This window comes from Fusarium proliferatum (assembly GCF_900067095.1).
Source record: "Fusarium proliferatum ET1 genome assembly, contig: FPRO_scaffold003, whole genome shotgun sequence".
NCBI classification, from domain to species: domain Eukaryota; kingdom Fungi; phylum Ascomycota; class Sordariomycetes; order Hypocreales; family Nectriaceae; genus Fusarium; species Fusarium proliferatum.
In genome coordinates, this window is record NW_022194792.1 from 3,758,358 (window position 1) to 3,770,929 (window position 12,572).

Genomic DNA, 12,572 nt, shown 5'->3' on the forward strand with positions numbered 1-12,572 from the left:
AGAGTTGTGATTACACTATGAGGGCGAGAAAGGTCGCATTCGAAGGTTGCATCGACGTATATAAAAGCTCAGTCAGAATGGGGAGCCATGGTGGGACGTCTGGCCTGGGGGTAACGATAAGAGACACGAATTGCGGGGAAGAGGCTGCGGAAGCCGATCCCTCGTGGAGCAGCTGTCACTCTGGGGTGCAGCCAGTGTCAGGTAGGATGCCAGAAGAGCCAGGGCAGTGTCGACCGCACGTAATGAATGCAGATGCAGGGACGCAAGAAGCCTGTGGTGTTGCTGAGTGGACCACGCGAGGGTAGTGATGCTGAGCAACACGCGGGTGACTGGGTAGGTCCTGACAAGGTCGATCCGAGGCGTGATGATGTGCCAAGTTCGCAGCAGCGTGGTGAGCTGGCAGAGGGCGGGATATGCAGGTGGCTCCTTTGGGGCCGCCTTGGGGTCGCTGGATCAAGCAAAACAGGGCGTTCGTCTTTGACAGGCACAGAGCTGCAGCACAGCGCAGAACCACTGGTCCAGGTGATTGAATAGAATGAAGCAGTCCGTCGAGAACCACAGGCCGGTCAAGTTGGGGTAGCTTAAGCTACAAACACCTCCCTCGATAGCGTGTCAACACCAACAACGTCCTGCGCTTGGTGGGTTTCCTTGTCTCGATGTGATAGAACCCGAAACTGCCGAAAGTTCGATGGGTCTTTTCCAGAGGAGATCTCGATCAGGCGCAATTTCGAATGGAAAACGATAACAATTCCGAGAAGCCGCAGGCTCTTTGAGTAACAGGTCCAAGAAGGGAGTCCGAAGATCGAGGTCGAACTGGCTGAGTCACCCAACGTCAAGGGAACGCGACAAAGTTCGGAATTTCAGCTCTGTCGCAAATTGATCGGCGAATTGCAATTGAGCAGCGCTTGGTTGTCGAGCGTGTGATGGCGCAGTCTGGGTAACGCTGACGAAGTGGAAGAATCGTCTCTCTCGAGTAGAGTGTCAAAGGGTTTCTTTGAAGAAAGTAGATTGTTATGGCAGACAAGAAGTGAGAAAGACAAAGAGGTTAGGTTGTCAATGGGAAAGTTGGTGGTGGAGCGGGAGGGGTAGAAAAGATAGTTGAGATGGAAAAGGGGGGGAGTCCAAGTAGTAATAAGTAGCCTGTGGTGAAAAAGGTAACTGAGTACTAGAAGGTAGTAGGTGGTAGCTTGGGGCGGTGGCTGTATGATAGCCCGGGAACCAGAAGGTTAAAAAAAGATAGAGAGAAAAAATAGGGCAATCTCCTCTTGATACCGCACAGTTGGGAGAGCGAACTGGGCAAGGGAGGGCAGAAGCTTCAAAGTATGATGGCGTCCTCTTTTGGCGCGCGTTGGAGCGGGCGAGACTTGAGACTTTGTAGAAAAAAGAGAGCTAACGTCAAGAAAGCTAGATCACAGAATAGAAGAGACTGAATGGAAGCTGCTGGTGCTTGGACGCGGGCAGCGGAAGAGTCTTAAGTTGTATGCGGCGGCGGTGCGCTCAGCCAGAGCCAGAGCCTGGGCGGTTGCTGTTACGGTTCCGTTGGGCTCTCTCTCTCTCTGTGACTTGGGGGTGTCTTCTTGGGCTGCCGGGAAATTATGGCGGAGGGGGTGACCAGCCAAGACTGTTTTTTCTTTATTTGGAGCGTCTCTACTTGACACTTGACACGAGCTGATCTTCTGGCAGTGTCAGTGTCAGTACTAAAGTCTGTGCTGCGTTGTAGACTGTGCTGAGGTTAATGCCTGTAAGTACCTAGCGCCTCCTCTGCTGCGCTGTACGGCGCTGCCTGCTGGCCTCCACTGCGTTGACCGAGTCGAAAGCGTCTGTGTGAGCTTCACTAAGCCTAGTCCTAACAGCCCACCAAGGTCTCAGTCACGACCTGTACCTGTGCCTGTGTGCCCGTGCATGTATGTCCCTGTAACAGACAGATATTACATACAGTATGTTATGTTGTGTATGTACTCACTCTATCTACACCTCTACTCATATTGATCCGCTGTCAATCTCCAATGTGCAACTCAGGAGAGGAGTCTGGGCAGAGACAGGCAGGGTGTTGAGGATGACCAGAGTAAGTGATTGATTGAACCATTGATTTGATGGAACCAGCATCCAACGATACTGGGGCCTGTATTGTACATACAGAGACCAGGGATTTCCCAACGCTGGGAACCTTGGACCGGGGTACGTACCCTTCCATCTCCCTACAGCCCTTTTTTTTTTTAAATTATTTTTTTCCCTTTCCCTCTCAATTTTTACTGTGGACGACAGACAGACCGGGGTGGATACTGGAGAGACTGGGGAGGTGACCAGGGGGGGGTGTATGATTTTCGTCCACTGCAACTTGATAGAGTGGGGTTTTCCATGGTCAATGATCAAGGGGGAGGCGAATGGTTAGGCCCTGATGGTGTGTGTGTGAGAGAGAGTGTGTGTGAGTGAGCATGTCCTCCTTATGCAGCCAGACACAAAGTCCAAGTTTAGGTGGTTGAGAGGTGTTACCCAAGGCTCAAGACTTGATCGATACAAGGGAGACAAAGTTGAGTTTGCAGGGAGACACCGACCTAATGCAACACATTCAACTCAACCTCAACTCTGATGAAATGTTCCGAGGTCTAACTTGTTCTGATACACCACCTGTGCACATGACCAAGAATTAATGTCGTTAAAGGACAATGTCTCGAACTGAGATTGACCGACATACCACGTTGTGCCTTCCAGACCAATATAATCATTACATACAGTACACACAGACAGATACGGTGAACCTCCCTCCTCACCTGTCCTCTCACCTGCTTGATTACTCAATTCCGGTGTACACACACACTATGCCTCGGTGCGAAGAACAGGGCGAACGGGCCAAGTCACCCAAGCAATTGGTAGGCATGACAGCGCAAGAAGAAAGGGGGGGAGAGTCATAGTCATGCCAGTTACAGAACAAGATGGTTACACGGGAAACCTAGCGACAAAAATCTAGGCTTAGAAACATAGCATAGGCCAAGCAAGTCCTATCCATAGGGTCATCGTCAACGTGCCAGGGATAAGTCAAGTTGCATATCGGATAGGCTGGACTGGATGCTGGCTTATCTTTGGTTAGCTTACCCTGTCTTCCATCACCTATGGGCTAGCCAGCCAAGAAAAAGAAAGGGCGAGATGCAAAGGGAACTGCATTGCATTGGAAAGAGGTGCTCAGAGCGGTGTGAGCTTGATTCAGACGAAACTCTTGGAAATCGCCAGAGTATCCATGCCTATGAGAGAAGGCTATTCCATCTCCCACATGGGGAACCGGAACGTTGGAAGATGACGATGGATCCTGGCTCGATCCTCCTCTAAGCTCTCCTCTCTTCCATCCTCTTTCCCTTGCGAATTAGAAAACCCCCTGGAATTGGATCCAAGGATGTCGTATAGAGCAACATGAGTTTGGCAATTACGCGATAAGCTTCATTATCTCATCATAAGTTCCTCAAATCAGAAGCTTAATCTTATAAAAGATACACTCTGAAGCCTTGAATACGTGGATTCGGGAACCGTTGTGTTGTAACTTTAGCGTCCCAGCTTGCAATTAGCGCTCGGTAGTGGACTTGGACTGTTCCTTTGAAGGGTCGGATTGAGGCTTTGTGCTTGTGGGTGGGATTCGGGGCTCGGCCATCAAATGGATGCCATGGATCATGGATAGTGTGGCTCACACCGTTTTCTTTCACTTCCTCTTATGACACCCCTTTTCTGGCTTTTCTAGCGCCCAGTCCATCAAGGTCGACAGAATAAACGCGACACCGCTCGCCTCAAAATGCTCTGTTGGACTCCTCCTCGTCTATTCGGAGTGCGGTAGAGCGCCGCAACGGGCCAACAACAGCGGCCAACAACACTCTCAAATCGAAACTAACGGCTACCCATTCAGAGTGGAGAAAGACGCCATAAATATCATCATCATAAATCATCATGCTTGCGATTGCGATTGCGATTATCGTTGATGATGATTGATGACTTTGGGACTCGATCCTTGTGTAGCTCGATAACTAGTAGGCTTGCAACACAAGCTAATATTCTATGCTTCAATGCTCATGGCGATCAAGGGTTTTGTCTCAAGGGAGAGCCGGCGCAAAACAAGAGAGATAGAGATGCGCGCCGCTGGATCCGAGAGGTCTGAGCTACACACCTTTACTATCAAGCTGGTCAATCAGAATGAGACGCGCCGGCGCGAATCCAATTTCTCGACCATGCCAGAGCAATCTGAAGGGACGATAGGCAAATCCTCCGTTCCTGACTAACAAAGCTGTCTGGCACTGAGATGAAAACGACGTGAATCTACGTGGACGAAATGGTGCGATAGACATGTGCTATCAATCTGGTTGGTCGTAACACAATTGCTCGATGATGAGCAGCCATCTCAGAATGACGATGCAATAAGACGCCATACCCCTCCTTGGCAGCCATACTATGGCACTGTGGTAAAAGCAAAGTTTTGTCATGTTCGACCAAGTTCTCTCTTAGACGAGGGCGATCGAGCAATCAATGATCACGATACGAACTTGGAAACCAAGACCGTATCCAGTCAGACTGTCAGAATGAAAGAGAAGAGGGGCAAAGTGGTGAAAAAGTCTATAGTCTGGGTTGGGGTTGGGTCTTTTCTGCTTCAACTTGTTCAAGAAAAAACTTTGACTTTGACCTAGTAAACAAGCTTGGTGTCCACAGCCGAGCAACCACCAAATATTATCTCGGTTCTGCTGTTTATTATTATGTCTTTGTCGACTCCTTTCTGTCCTCTTGGCAGATGTTTGCATTCTCGTTTGTCCCTGGTTGTAAGACCCTCTCAAATCATGATCACGAGGGGGATCAAGAAGGGAGGAAAAGAAATGTCAAAGAGCTTTGACACAAACTGGTGGTTCCAAGGGCTTACTTTGAACCAGTAAGCAGACAGAAAAAAGAGGACAGCTTCGGCTAGCGATCCGGCCAAGACTAAACAATCTTGGGGAGCAAGTCACTGAGCCCGAGGAGTCATTGACAGCACGCGGAGCCACTGCCTGTCACTACGTACCCGCATTCAAGTTTCGATAGCCAGAGAAAAAGAACAATTCCATGACAGGGGATGGTAGAAGCTTCAACCGTTCAACGCCCGCCAATACGCGTACAGTACCCATCTCCGCGCCTAGAATTGGGTGCGCTCGCGTGTACAGTACTTCAATCTCTCGCTTCGGCACATGGCTAACCATGTGCCCGGCGTTGGTCAAGGAGCAGGGCTGCCAATCAATCTCCACGGACGTTGACTTGGACTCTGGTATCAAAACGTGGTACCTCTTTCATGCAGCATACGTAGGCGATGACTCGATCTGTTTGCCAGAGATTTGACTTTATAGGCCACATGGAGCCACATGAGCAAGACTGCCAACAAGTGAGCCACAGAGGGAGCAGTAAGCAAAAGTGCCTGTGCCCCAAGGATTCATGCTGTCGCAAGGGGGCTGGCGAGCCTCTGAACGTCGGCTTGACTGTCCTCCTCCGCGATGCGCCTCAGCAGCGTAGCGTTGCTCTGCTTTAGGTTGCGTTGAGCTGGACTGGACTGGCCGGGCTTTTGAGCCTCCTCCAACAATGACCTCAGTCTGACACGATGTGTGGACCGCCAATGTTGCTTTCGACTCCAGCCAAACAACCCGACCCGACCGGAGGGAAATTGGCCCTTGAACGGGGCCGCAGAGCCGAAGATTTGAAACGAGCAACAGCAATGATTTAGATCGACTAACAGCCGATATTGATATCGTGATGATGCATGGTCTGGTGTTGAATCCCATGCCTTGAATGTCAGGACCCAAAATCGAAGATGCACCTACCCTACCTGAGGTGCGGGTAGTGTTTGATGTTGTTATATTGCTTGGCAGAAAGAGAGTCTTCGGTCATTTCCTGATTCTACTGAGTAGCTTCCACTAAAGCTATCAGCCTCAGCTTCCAAAATTGGATCTCGCAGGCATAGCCGAATAGCGTCTGCAAGGAGCCAAAAAAAAACTATAAAAAAAAACTTTGAACTTTAACAAGGCTGCCAAAATAAACACATCAGACAGCCCGTTTAGCCCCTGATAACTTGCCTATGTATTTTGTCTCTAGAGGTTGAACCTTCCTAGGGCGCTATCAATCTCTTCCAGCATCTCAATCCTCCACGTTCGTGTTGTCTGTCAGCATCACATCGTGTCTCTTTAGCATCTCGAGGCAATCTCAGCTATTCAAGGGATTGTATCCACTATACTGGAGAAAGCGATGACTGAGCTTTCTCTATACAGTGCAGGATGGTGCATTCGCTTACTTCAGCTGCCATTGTATCGTCTAATCTCAGTATCAGCAGGGAATCCAAGCAGCTTGTTTGAGAAAACCGTTAGCTTCATCCACAGCAACTATCAAAATGTTAACTTCAACACCAACACCCGCGTGGTTCCTCGTGCTACCAGCTTAGGGCCTTCTCGTATCCACTGTCACGAGCGCCGGAAGGCTCTTCTCAACCTTCCCCGGTAAACCGTCGCTGTTAACCCTGCCCTACTCTTACTAGAGGATACCACATCCTGACCTTCGAAAGTGACCGCCAGATTACAGATTACTGAGGTCTCGCCTATATGCGGCTGAGCTGTGCACAAGGCTGCATCACTGCATGGCATGTTGGGTTTCAATTCCTTGCTGGTCCCAGTGCAGATTGCCACGCACCCACGGTTGACTGTACCCAAATACTCGGTTAGGGGGGGCAGGGTTTACTCGATAGGGCATGCAGGATGGTAATCCAGACACGATTTCGCATTGCCCTCGTTTACAAGGTCGAACCAAGGGACCTGGGGTCACATAAACCCAGTGATATGTCTATCATTCCGTCGTCAACAGTCTTATGGTCGTGGTGACGTGGCATTATCGCATTTTGCCGCTTTGCTAATAGCGAAACACGGCCAAGTGCCGCTCGCTGACAATAGCATCGCATTGTTGACCACCAGCGCAAGTGGAGCATTGGATTGCCATCTCTTTTGTCAAACTTGCCCTCTCGATTCCTCGTATTGGTTTTCCAGTCTCTCCTCCCTCTCGAAACAATACAATCAAACATCAGGGTAAATCACTTCCAAGCGTGACTAGGCACGAGGTACCAGACGGATCATACACCGGTCAAGGAAATCTCGTGGGGAAGCCAATCGCAGTCTTGGACCCAGAGGATGGGTTGAAGAGCGTCATGGGAAGTGGTGGCAGAAGAGCCTGAGACTTGGGAGGCTGAATGCCCCAGGATACCAGTTCCTGGACCTCAGATGTCTATCCCACATTCCGTCAAATTCTGTGGGACATCTGAGCAACACGCCATTTGATTTGATAATACCCTCATGCTGCGCAAGAGACATCTTGAAACAAACCTCTGAATAGCCAACAACGGAATGAGATCATCATCTCGTCGATCCTTTGGCGCCGACTCCCGCCAATTTTAGGTCAGGGCCCCCAAGCTCCAGACAGGGGGAAGACGAGGGCCCCGGACCGGCTTGGAACCTGCATAGGGGTGTGCACATAACAAAGATTGTTTGCTGCGGGCAGCATGTCGCTGTGGGGACCTTCCAGATATCTCGGCCGTGGCCACGGAGAATGCATACTGCCCGTACGGCTGTCCGCTCATCCATCATCTTTGACGGACGCCATCCCCCGCTTTCTTATCACAAATACTCGGTAATACACACAGCCTGCAGCCTTGCCAGGCGTATATCCTTCTCGACTCCAACGGACATGGACTTTCAATATTTCTTTATTCATGCACATGTTGACTTGGGGACAATAATAGAATTGATATTAAGAAGTGTTCCATACCAGATTCCTTGCCCTCAAGACTCTAACGGGCTATACCAGAATCCCATTCGCGCTTGTTACTCAACACATCGAGGCCTGCTATCATCAGAAGCCTTGTTGGAAGTCTTGAGAATCCAATAGCGGGGTCGTGGAAAACGACAAACCATGGACCGCATTTCATCTTAGGCTGCATACACCGACATTTTTAGACAGACCGGCAAGATTTCTTATGGTCACGAGGTATCCATTCTGGACCCCGAACGACAAAGAGCCAGCAACGAAGACCATGTCAACAGTGTCGTATCACATGCGGTGTGCAGGTACTTGTTCCAATCTGGGCCGGTGATAGGATATTCTTTGAGCGGTTCCAGCATCTCGAGTTTCTTGAGAAGCAAATTGGGTGTTCAAACGGCACCGGTGTGCTGGGCCAGCCATAAACGCCAGTGGAATTCTGATTCGCCATTGATTCGTTAAGGGCTTGCTCAATTGCGTGGGGAAGAACAATGACGTCGCTTGCTTGCTCCATCATCCAATCGGCTGGAGGATCTATTGTGGGCTCTCGGCCCCTAAGGGATCTTAAGGGCCAAGGGGCATGGTTGTGAGACATGGGGGGTTGTCTGCCTCGAGCCCCTGAAAGGACTGATCTCAAGTGTCTCGGGAGAAGACCTGCGGTATCGGTCAGCCTTGTGTATGTGTCAACACTCGACCTTAGAGGCAAATCGTTCAGTCAACTTTGTGGGCCCTTTCTTTCATTTGGCATGGCTTGACAGACAAATGAATCGCAAAATGGCAGATTCAAGAGCAATACAAGTCTTCCAAATTCCACCATCAGCCTATTAAATGGGCGGACCTGGCAAACCAGTTTGTTCACGGGAAAATAAGGGCGGCCAGAATGGCGATATGACGCGATTGCCGGGTGACGTAGGGAATCTCATTAGGGATACAACAATGAAAGACGAGCGCGGGGGTACAGTGCGGGTTCATAAACGAACCACAGACATTTTGGCACTGCAGAAATCACGGGGCAAGCTCATTTGCTATCACATTTGGTGATGGCATTCTAAACTCCTGAAGCTTGACCCAGTTCTCACCCTTTCAACGTGTCTGACTTCGAATTGGTTTGTGCCACAGTCCCATCGTCAGAAATTATCCATTGGCCCTTTGAGAGGGGTGAAAAAGGCTCATCACTCAATCCACCGACACAGCTGCCGCCTTGACTTGCAGTTTCTCTCCAACTCGGATGAGGGGCAGTGTCTCGGCCATGTCGGTCATGACTGGAAGGTCTTATTGAGATAATGGCCCAGCCAGGGCCCTTGCATACACAAGGGATGCGATGTTCCGTCCAAGCTATCACGCGCCATATTCAGGCACTCGATTTGTCTGAGGTATTTCTATGTATTTCTGCCTCTCAGGCATGCTGCACCCGATATGAGATCTCGTATTCAAGTTGATTTTCTATCGTCGTTCCATTTGAGCTATCTTATCCACAGGGCCACAGTTACCTACCTAGCCATAACATGGTGAACGCCAAGCCCGCGGCCTGCTAAGCGGCCGTATTGTCCATCGTATTAATCCATTCTGGGCGTTGGCACGGCCAGTCCAAGATGCGCCGTATTCTTACAGAGCATAGCAAAGGATGCCGATTATTCCGTTCCAAGACTTCTGGGGCACGCCCTCAATTTCCACTGTTCTACGGGCTGCATCCACGTGCGCTTCCTTAAGCAGTATGTCAGAGGTCTTAAACCCTTTGTGGAGGACCGCCAACCAGCATCTGCAGTATGCCATCAAGCTCTGTCTCGAGACTTTGAACACTCGACTGTGTGTAGTAATTACAGCGACTGCGTCACAATCACCTTGCCCTGTCGGCGCAAGGCACAACGCAATGCTCGGTCTCACCATGCATTCTATCGCGTCATTGCTTCTGGGCACCTGATGGTCTGCAGGCGACCTATGCAATGCCATGCCAGCAAGAAGTGGCACAGCGTCAGACCTGTTGCATTGGCTCGCATCAACCTGCTGCGTTATGAAGCCCACCATTGTGAATGATACAATATGCGAATTGCATCTTGGGGTCCAATTGTTCGCGTGAGGCGAGCTACATGTGTTTTCATTGGGAAGGACACCATTGACGAGCATGCTGCAAGATGGTAACTAGCCGTTTGATGGTGTCTGTTGTTTAAGCATACTCTATGCAAACAGCAGCCCCTTCGAGGACAGAGTCGTATACGAAAGCTTCGACCAGGTCCAGGTTGAGTCCAATCACCACAAGATTGATAAGTTTGCGGCACCGCATACGAGGCTATTTTGAATTCATCAATCATTCGTGGCAGAGTGTAGAAGCGGCATTAGTCTTTCCTTAGTTCGACACAGCTGGCACCTCTAAGACGACTTCATCCCGCGCAATCGGGTACGCAGAGAAGCTCGTGATGGGTGCGCCAGACCATCCTGCCTTGATGATTGGACTGATACAGACCACGCGGTGGGATTGATACCACGGGAGTGCCCGCTCATTGCGCGCCTGCCGCTGCATTCAATGCCGTATGGATTAGGCAAATGGGTGACAACGTGCATCCGAACCGCCAATCTACGTTTGATCTATCAGCTCGGCCTTCCTATTGAGGTGTAGATATTCGGATAAGAACCACCGACCCTTGAGGTTGATAACTTCAAGGTTGCAGTACAGACCGTTGTTACATGCATCAGACAATCCATACTTGATACGTCTGTGATGATCAATCGATGGTATCTAAAACAGTTTTTTGTACTAATCTATTACAACACACCAACCTCGGAACAAACATTCGATTCCTCGATCTGCAGCTGTGTCACAACCTCTCAGTGTTGGTCTCAGCAAACAACGAGCATCTTAAACACTCAGGGCATAGGTAGCATTGACTTTCCGTGACGAATTGAGCTACGATACCCATGTACTGCAAAATGGAGTCGATGCTCAGCCATTCGATCTCATTGAACATCGGCGAATTCCTCTTACAGTGGAGTCTTGAGCCTGCGCCTTCAATTGACCCGAGCTGATGGTAAGAAACATGACCCGGAGGAGGCTTTGCAAGAATGTTCAATTTTGGATCGGATTCAGGAGCAACAGACCACCAAGAGGGCATGGCACCACCATTTTCCATGGATCAATCGCCGGCGAACTCATCCGGAAACATGGTGGCCAGAGAAGCAAATTACAGAGCGCCATATGGCAAACAATTTCATACAGGATCATCATCTGCAGATTCGTTGACAACACAAAGCTTGGGCCTGTGGCTGCTGCACATCATTGACGCGCAAGAAGGGGTTCTGGGGAAATTGAGGTTGGGGGGTAGCATCACATCAATCCCAGACCTTGATACTCTGTACTCCGTACCAACGGCGTATATGTGTCGAATGGATGAAAAACCCCGACAGCGGTTTCAAGAAGACAACACTCACTGTCCATGCCTGACCACCAATATCAACGGCCAACACATTTCGCGGGACTTTTCCCCGGTCCATCAAAGCGTTGGACTAGGTATCAAGGCGCCATTGTTTGCTAGCGTCCGCGGCATCCCCAAGCCAGCTTTATTGATGGCTCAGAGCCTAAATTCAGCACCTGATTACTTGTGTATTGCTTCTGGGTATCTCGCAGTCCAAGACTCATTGACTCATAGAAGGATTCAAAATCAACATTACGCAATGGAATGCTGTGGTAGTCGGCACCGAAACGGTATAACGACAAGGCGATTGATTGCGAAATACGTACATTGGTGATGTGCAAAGTTTAATCTGTCGCCCAACTTGGAGGCTTGGACCAACAGACGCCATTGCCTCAGGGGATCAACTGTGCCTGGCAATCAGTGGAGAATCGAGCCAGGCATCGCGAATCTTGGCGATTTGGTTTCGAAACGACACTCTTCCACTGATTTCAACACAACGGTACAAACTGCCGACTGTATCGCCTATATTGAAGCTGGTTGTTGGGCATAATTGAAACTCCGCAGACCATGCTCCAGATGCCCGAACCTTTGACGAGTTTGAAAGCTATGGAAACCTACACCGATCCTCAGTTGCAAATCACCACGGATCATTGGGATGCCACTCTTGGTGGGCATACTTTGCTTTGGAACATCCAGGGACCAAGAACCCCTACCTCACATCCTGAGGGTTGTCGGGTTTTTGGTCTGTTCGTTTAGATACTCAGCCTTCTAGAATCCTTCTGATGGGCCCCTGACTCGAGATCCCTGACCGCCATAGCTTTGACGTCTTTTGGCGTCGGCGCTGACTGTTAGTCTTGAGGCGTGTGCTACAGGTTATTGACACCAGTGGCTGGCAATATACTGAGCGTGATCTCTTGTTTGATTGACTTCATTATACAGGCCCCAGCAACCCGGTGGAATTTTCTATACGGAACAGCAACTAGTAAGATGCGTCAGAGATTGTTGTAGTACAGGCTATATGTTGTGTAGCCACAGAGCTTTATCAACTATGACCAGTCAACATGTTGCATCGCATGAAGGTCACCAAATACCTCAGCATGGAACCAATGGCAGAGGTTCGGTCGGGACACTGCAAGGTGTCACTGACAAGCGGGCTGTTTGCCATTTTTGACAGTTATCACAAATCATACTGTCTGACAGCTTGGCTGCCGTCTGAAAATGAAATGTATCGTGCCGCTCACAAATCACTGGCTGGTTCATGCATGCCTGGTAGAATTCAATGTCATGGCAATTCGCCTAGTTAAAGACACCAAGATCGAGATTGTCTTGTTTTCTATTGATAGTCAAGACCATCATCACACAACCCTCGTGTGCTGG

The 12,572-nt window shown here is 49.7% G+C and overlaps 2 protein-coding genes across 2 annotated transcripts; one reads left to right on the forward strand and one right to left on the reverse strand.

Moving 5' to 3' along the window:
- Positions 1–8,964: 8,964 nt before the first annotated feature.
- On the reverse strand, positions 8,965–9,137 carry FPRO_05795 (uncharacterized protein; the record flags this gene model as incomplete). The annotated part of the gene is made up of 2 exons (XM_031229362.1): positions 8,965–9,050; positions 9,098–9,137. The coding sequence occupies 2 exons, from the start codon at positions 9,135–9,137 to the stop codon at positions 8,965–8,967; spliced, it is 126 nt and encodes a 41-aa protein (XP_031079606.1).
- Positions 9,138–9,828: 691 nt separating this feature from the next.
- Positions 9,829–10,084, forward strand: FPRO_05794 (uncharacterized protein; the record flags this gene model as incomplete). The annotated part of the gene is made up of 2 exons (XM_031229363.1): positions 9,829–9,923; positions 9,976–10,084. The coding sequence occupies 2 exons, from the start codon at positions 9,829–9,831 to the stop codon at positions 10,082–10,084; spliced, it is 204 nt and encodes a 67-aa protein (XP_031079607.1).
- Between the last annotated feature and the right edge of the window lie 2,488 nt (positions 10,085–12,572).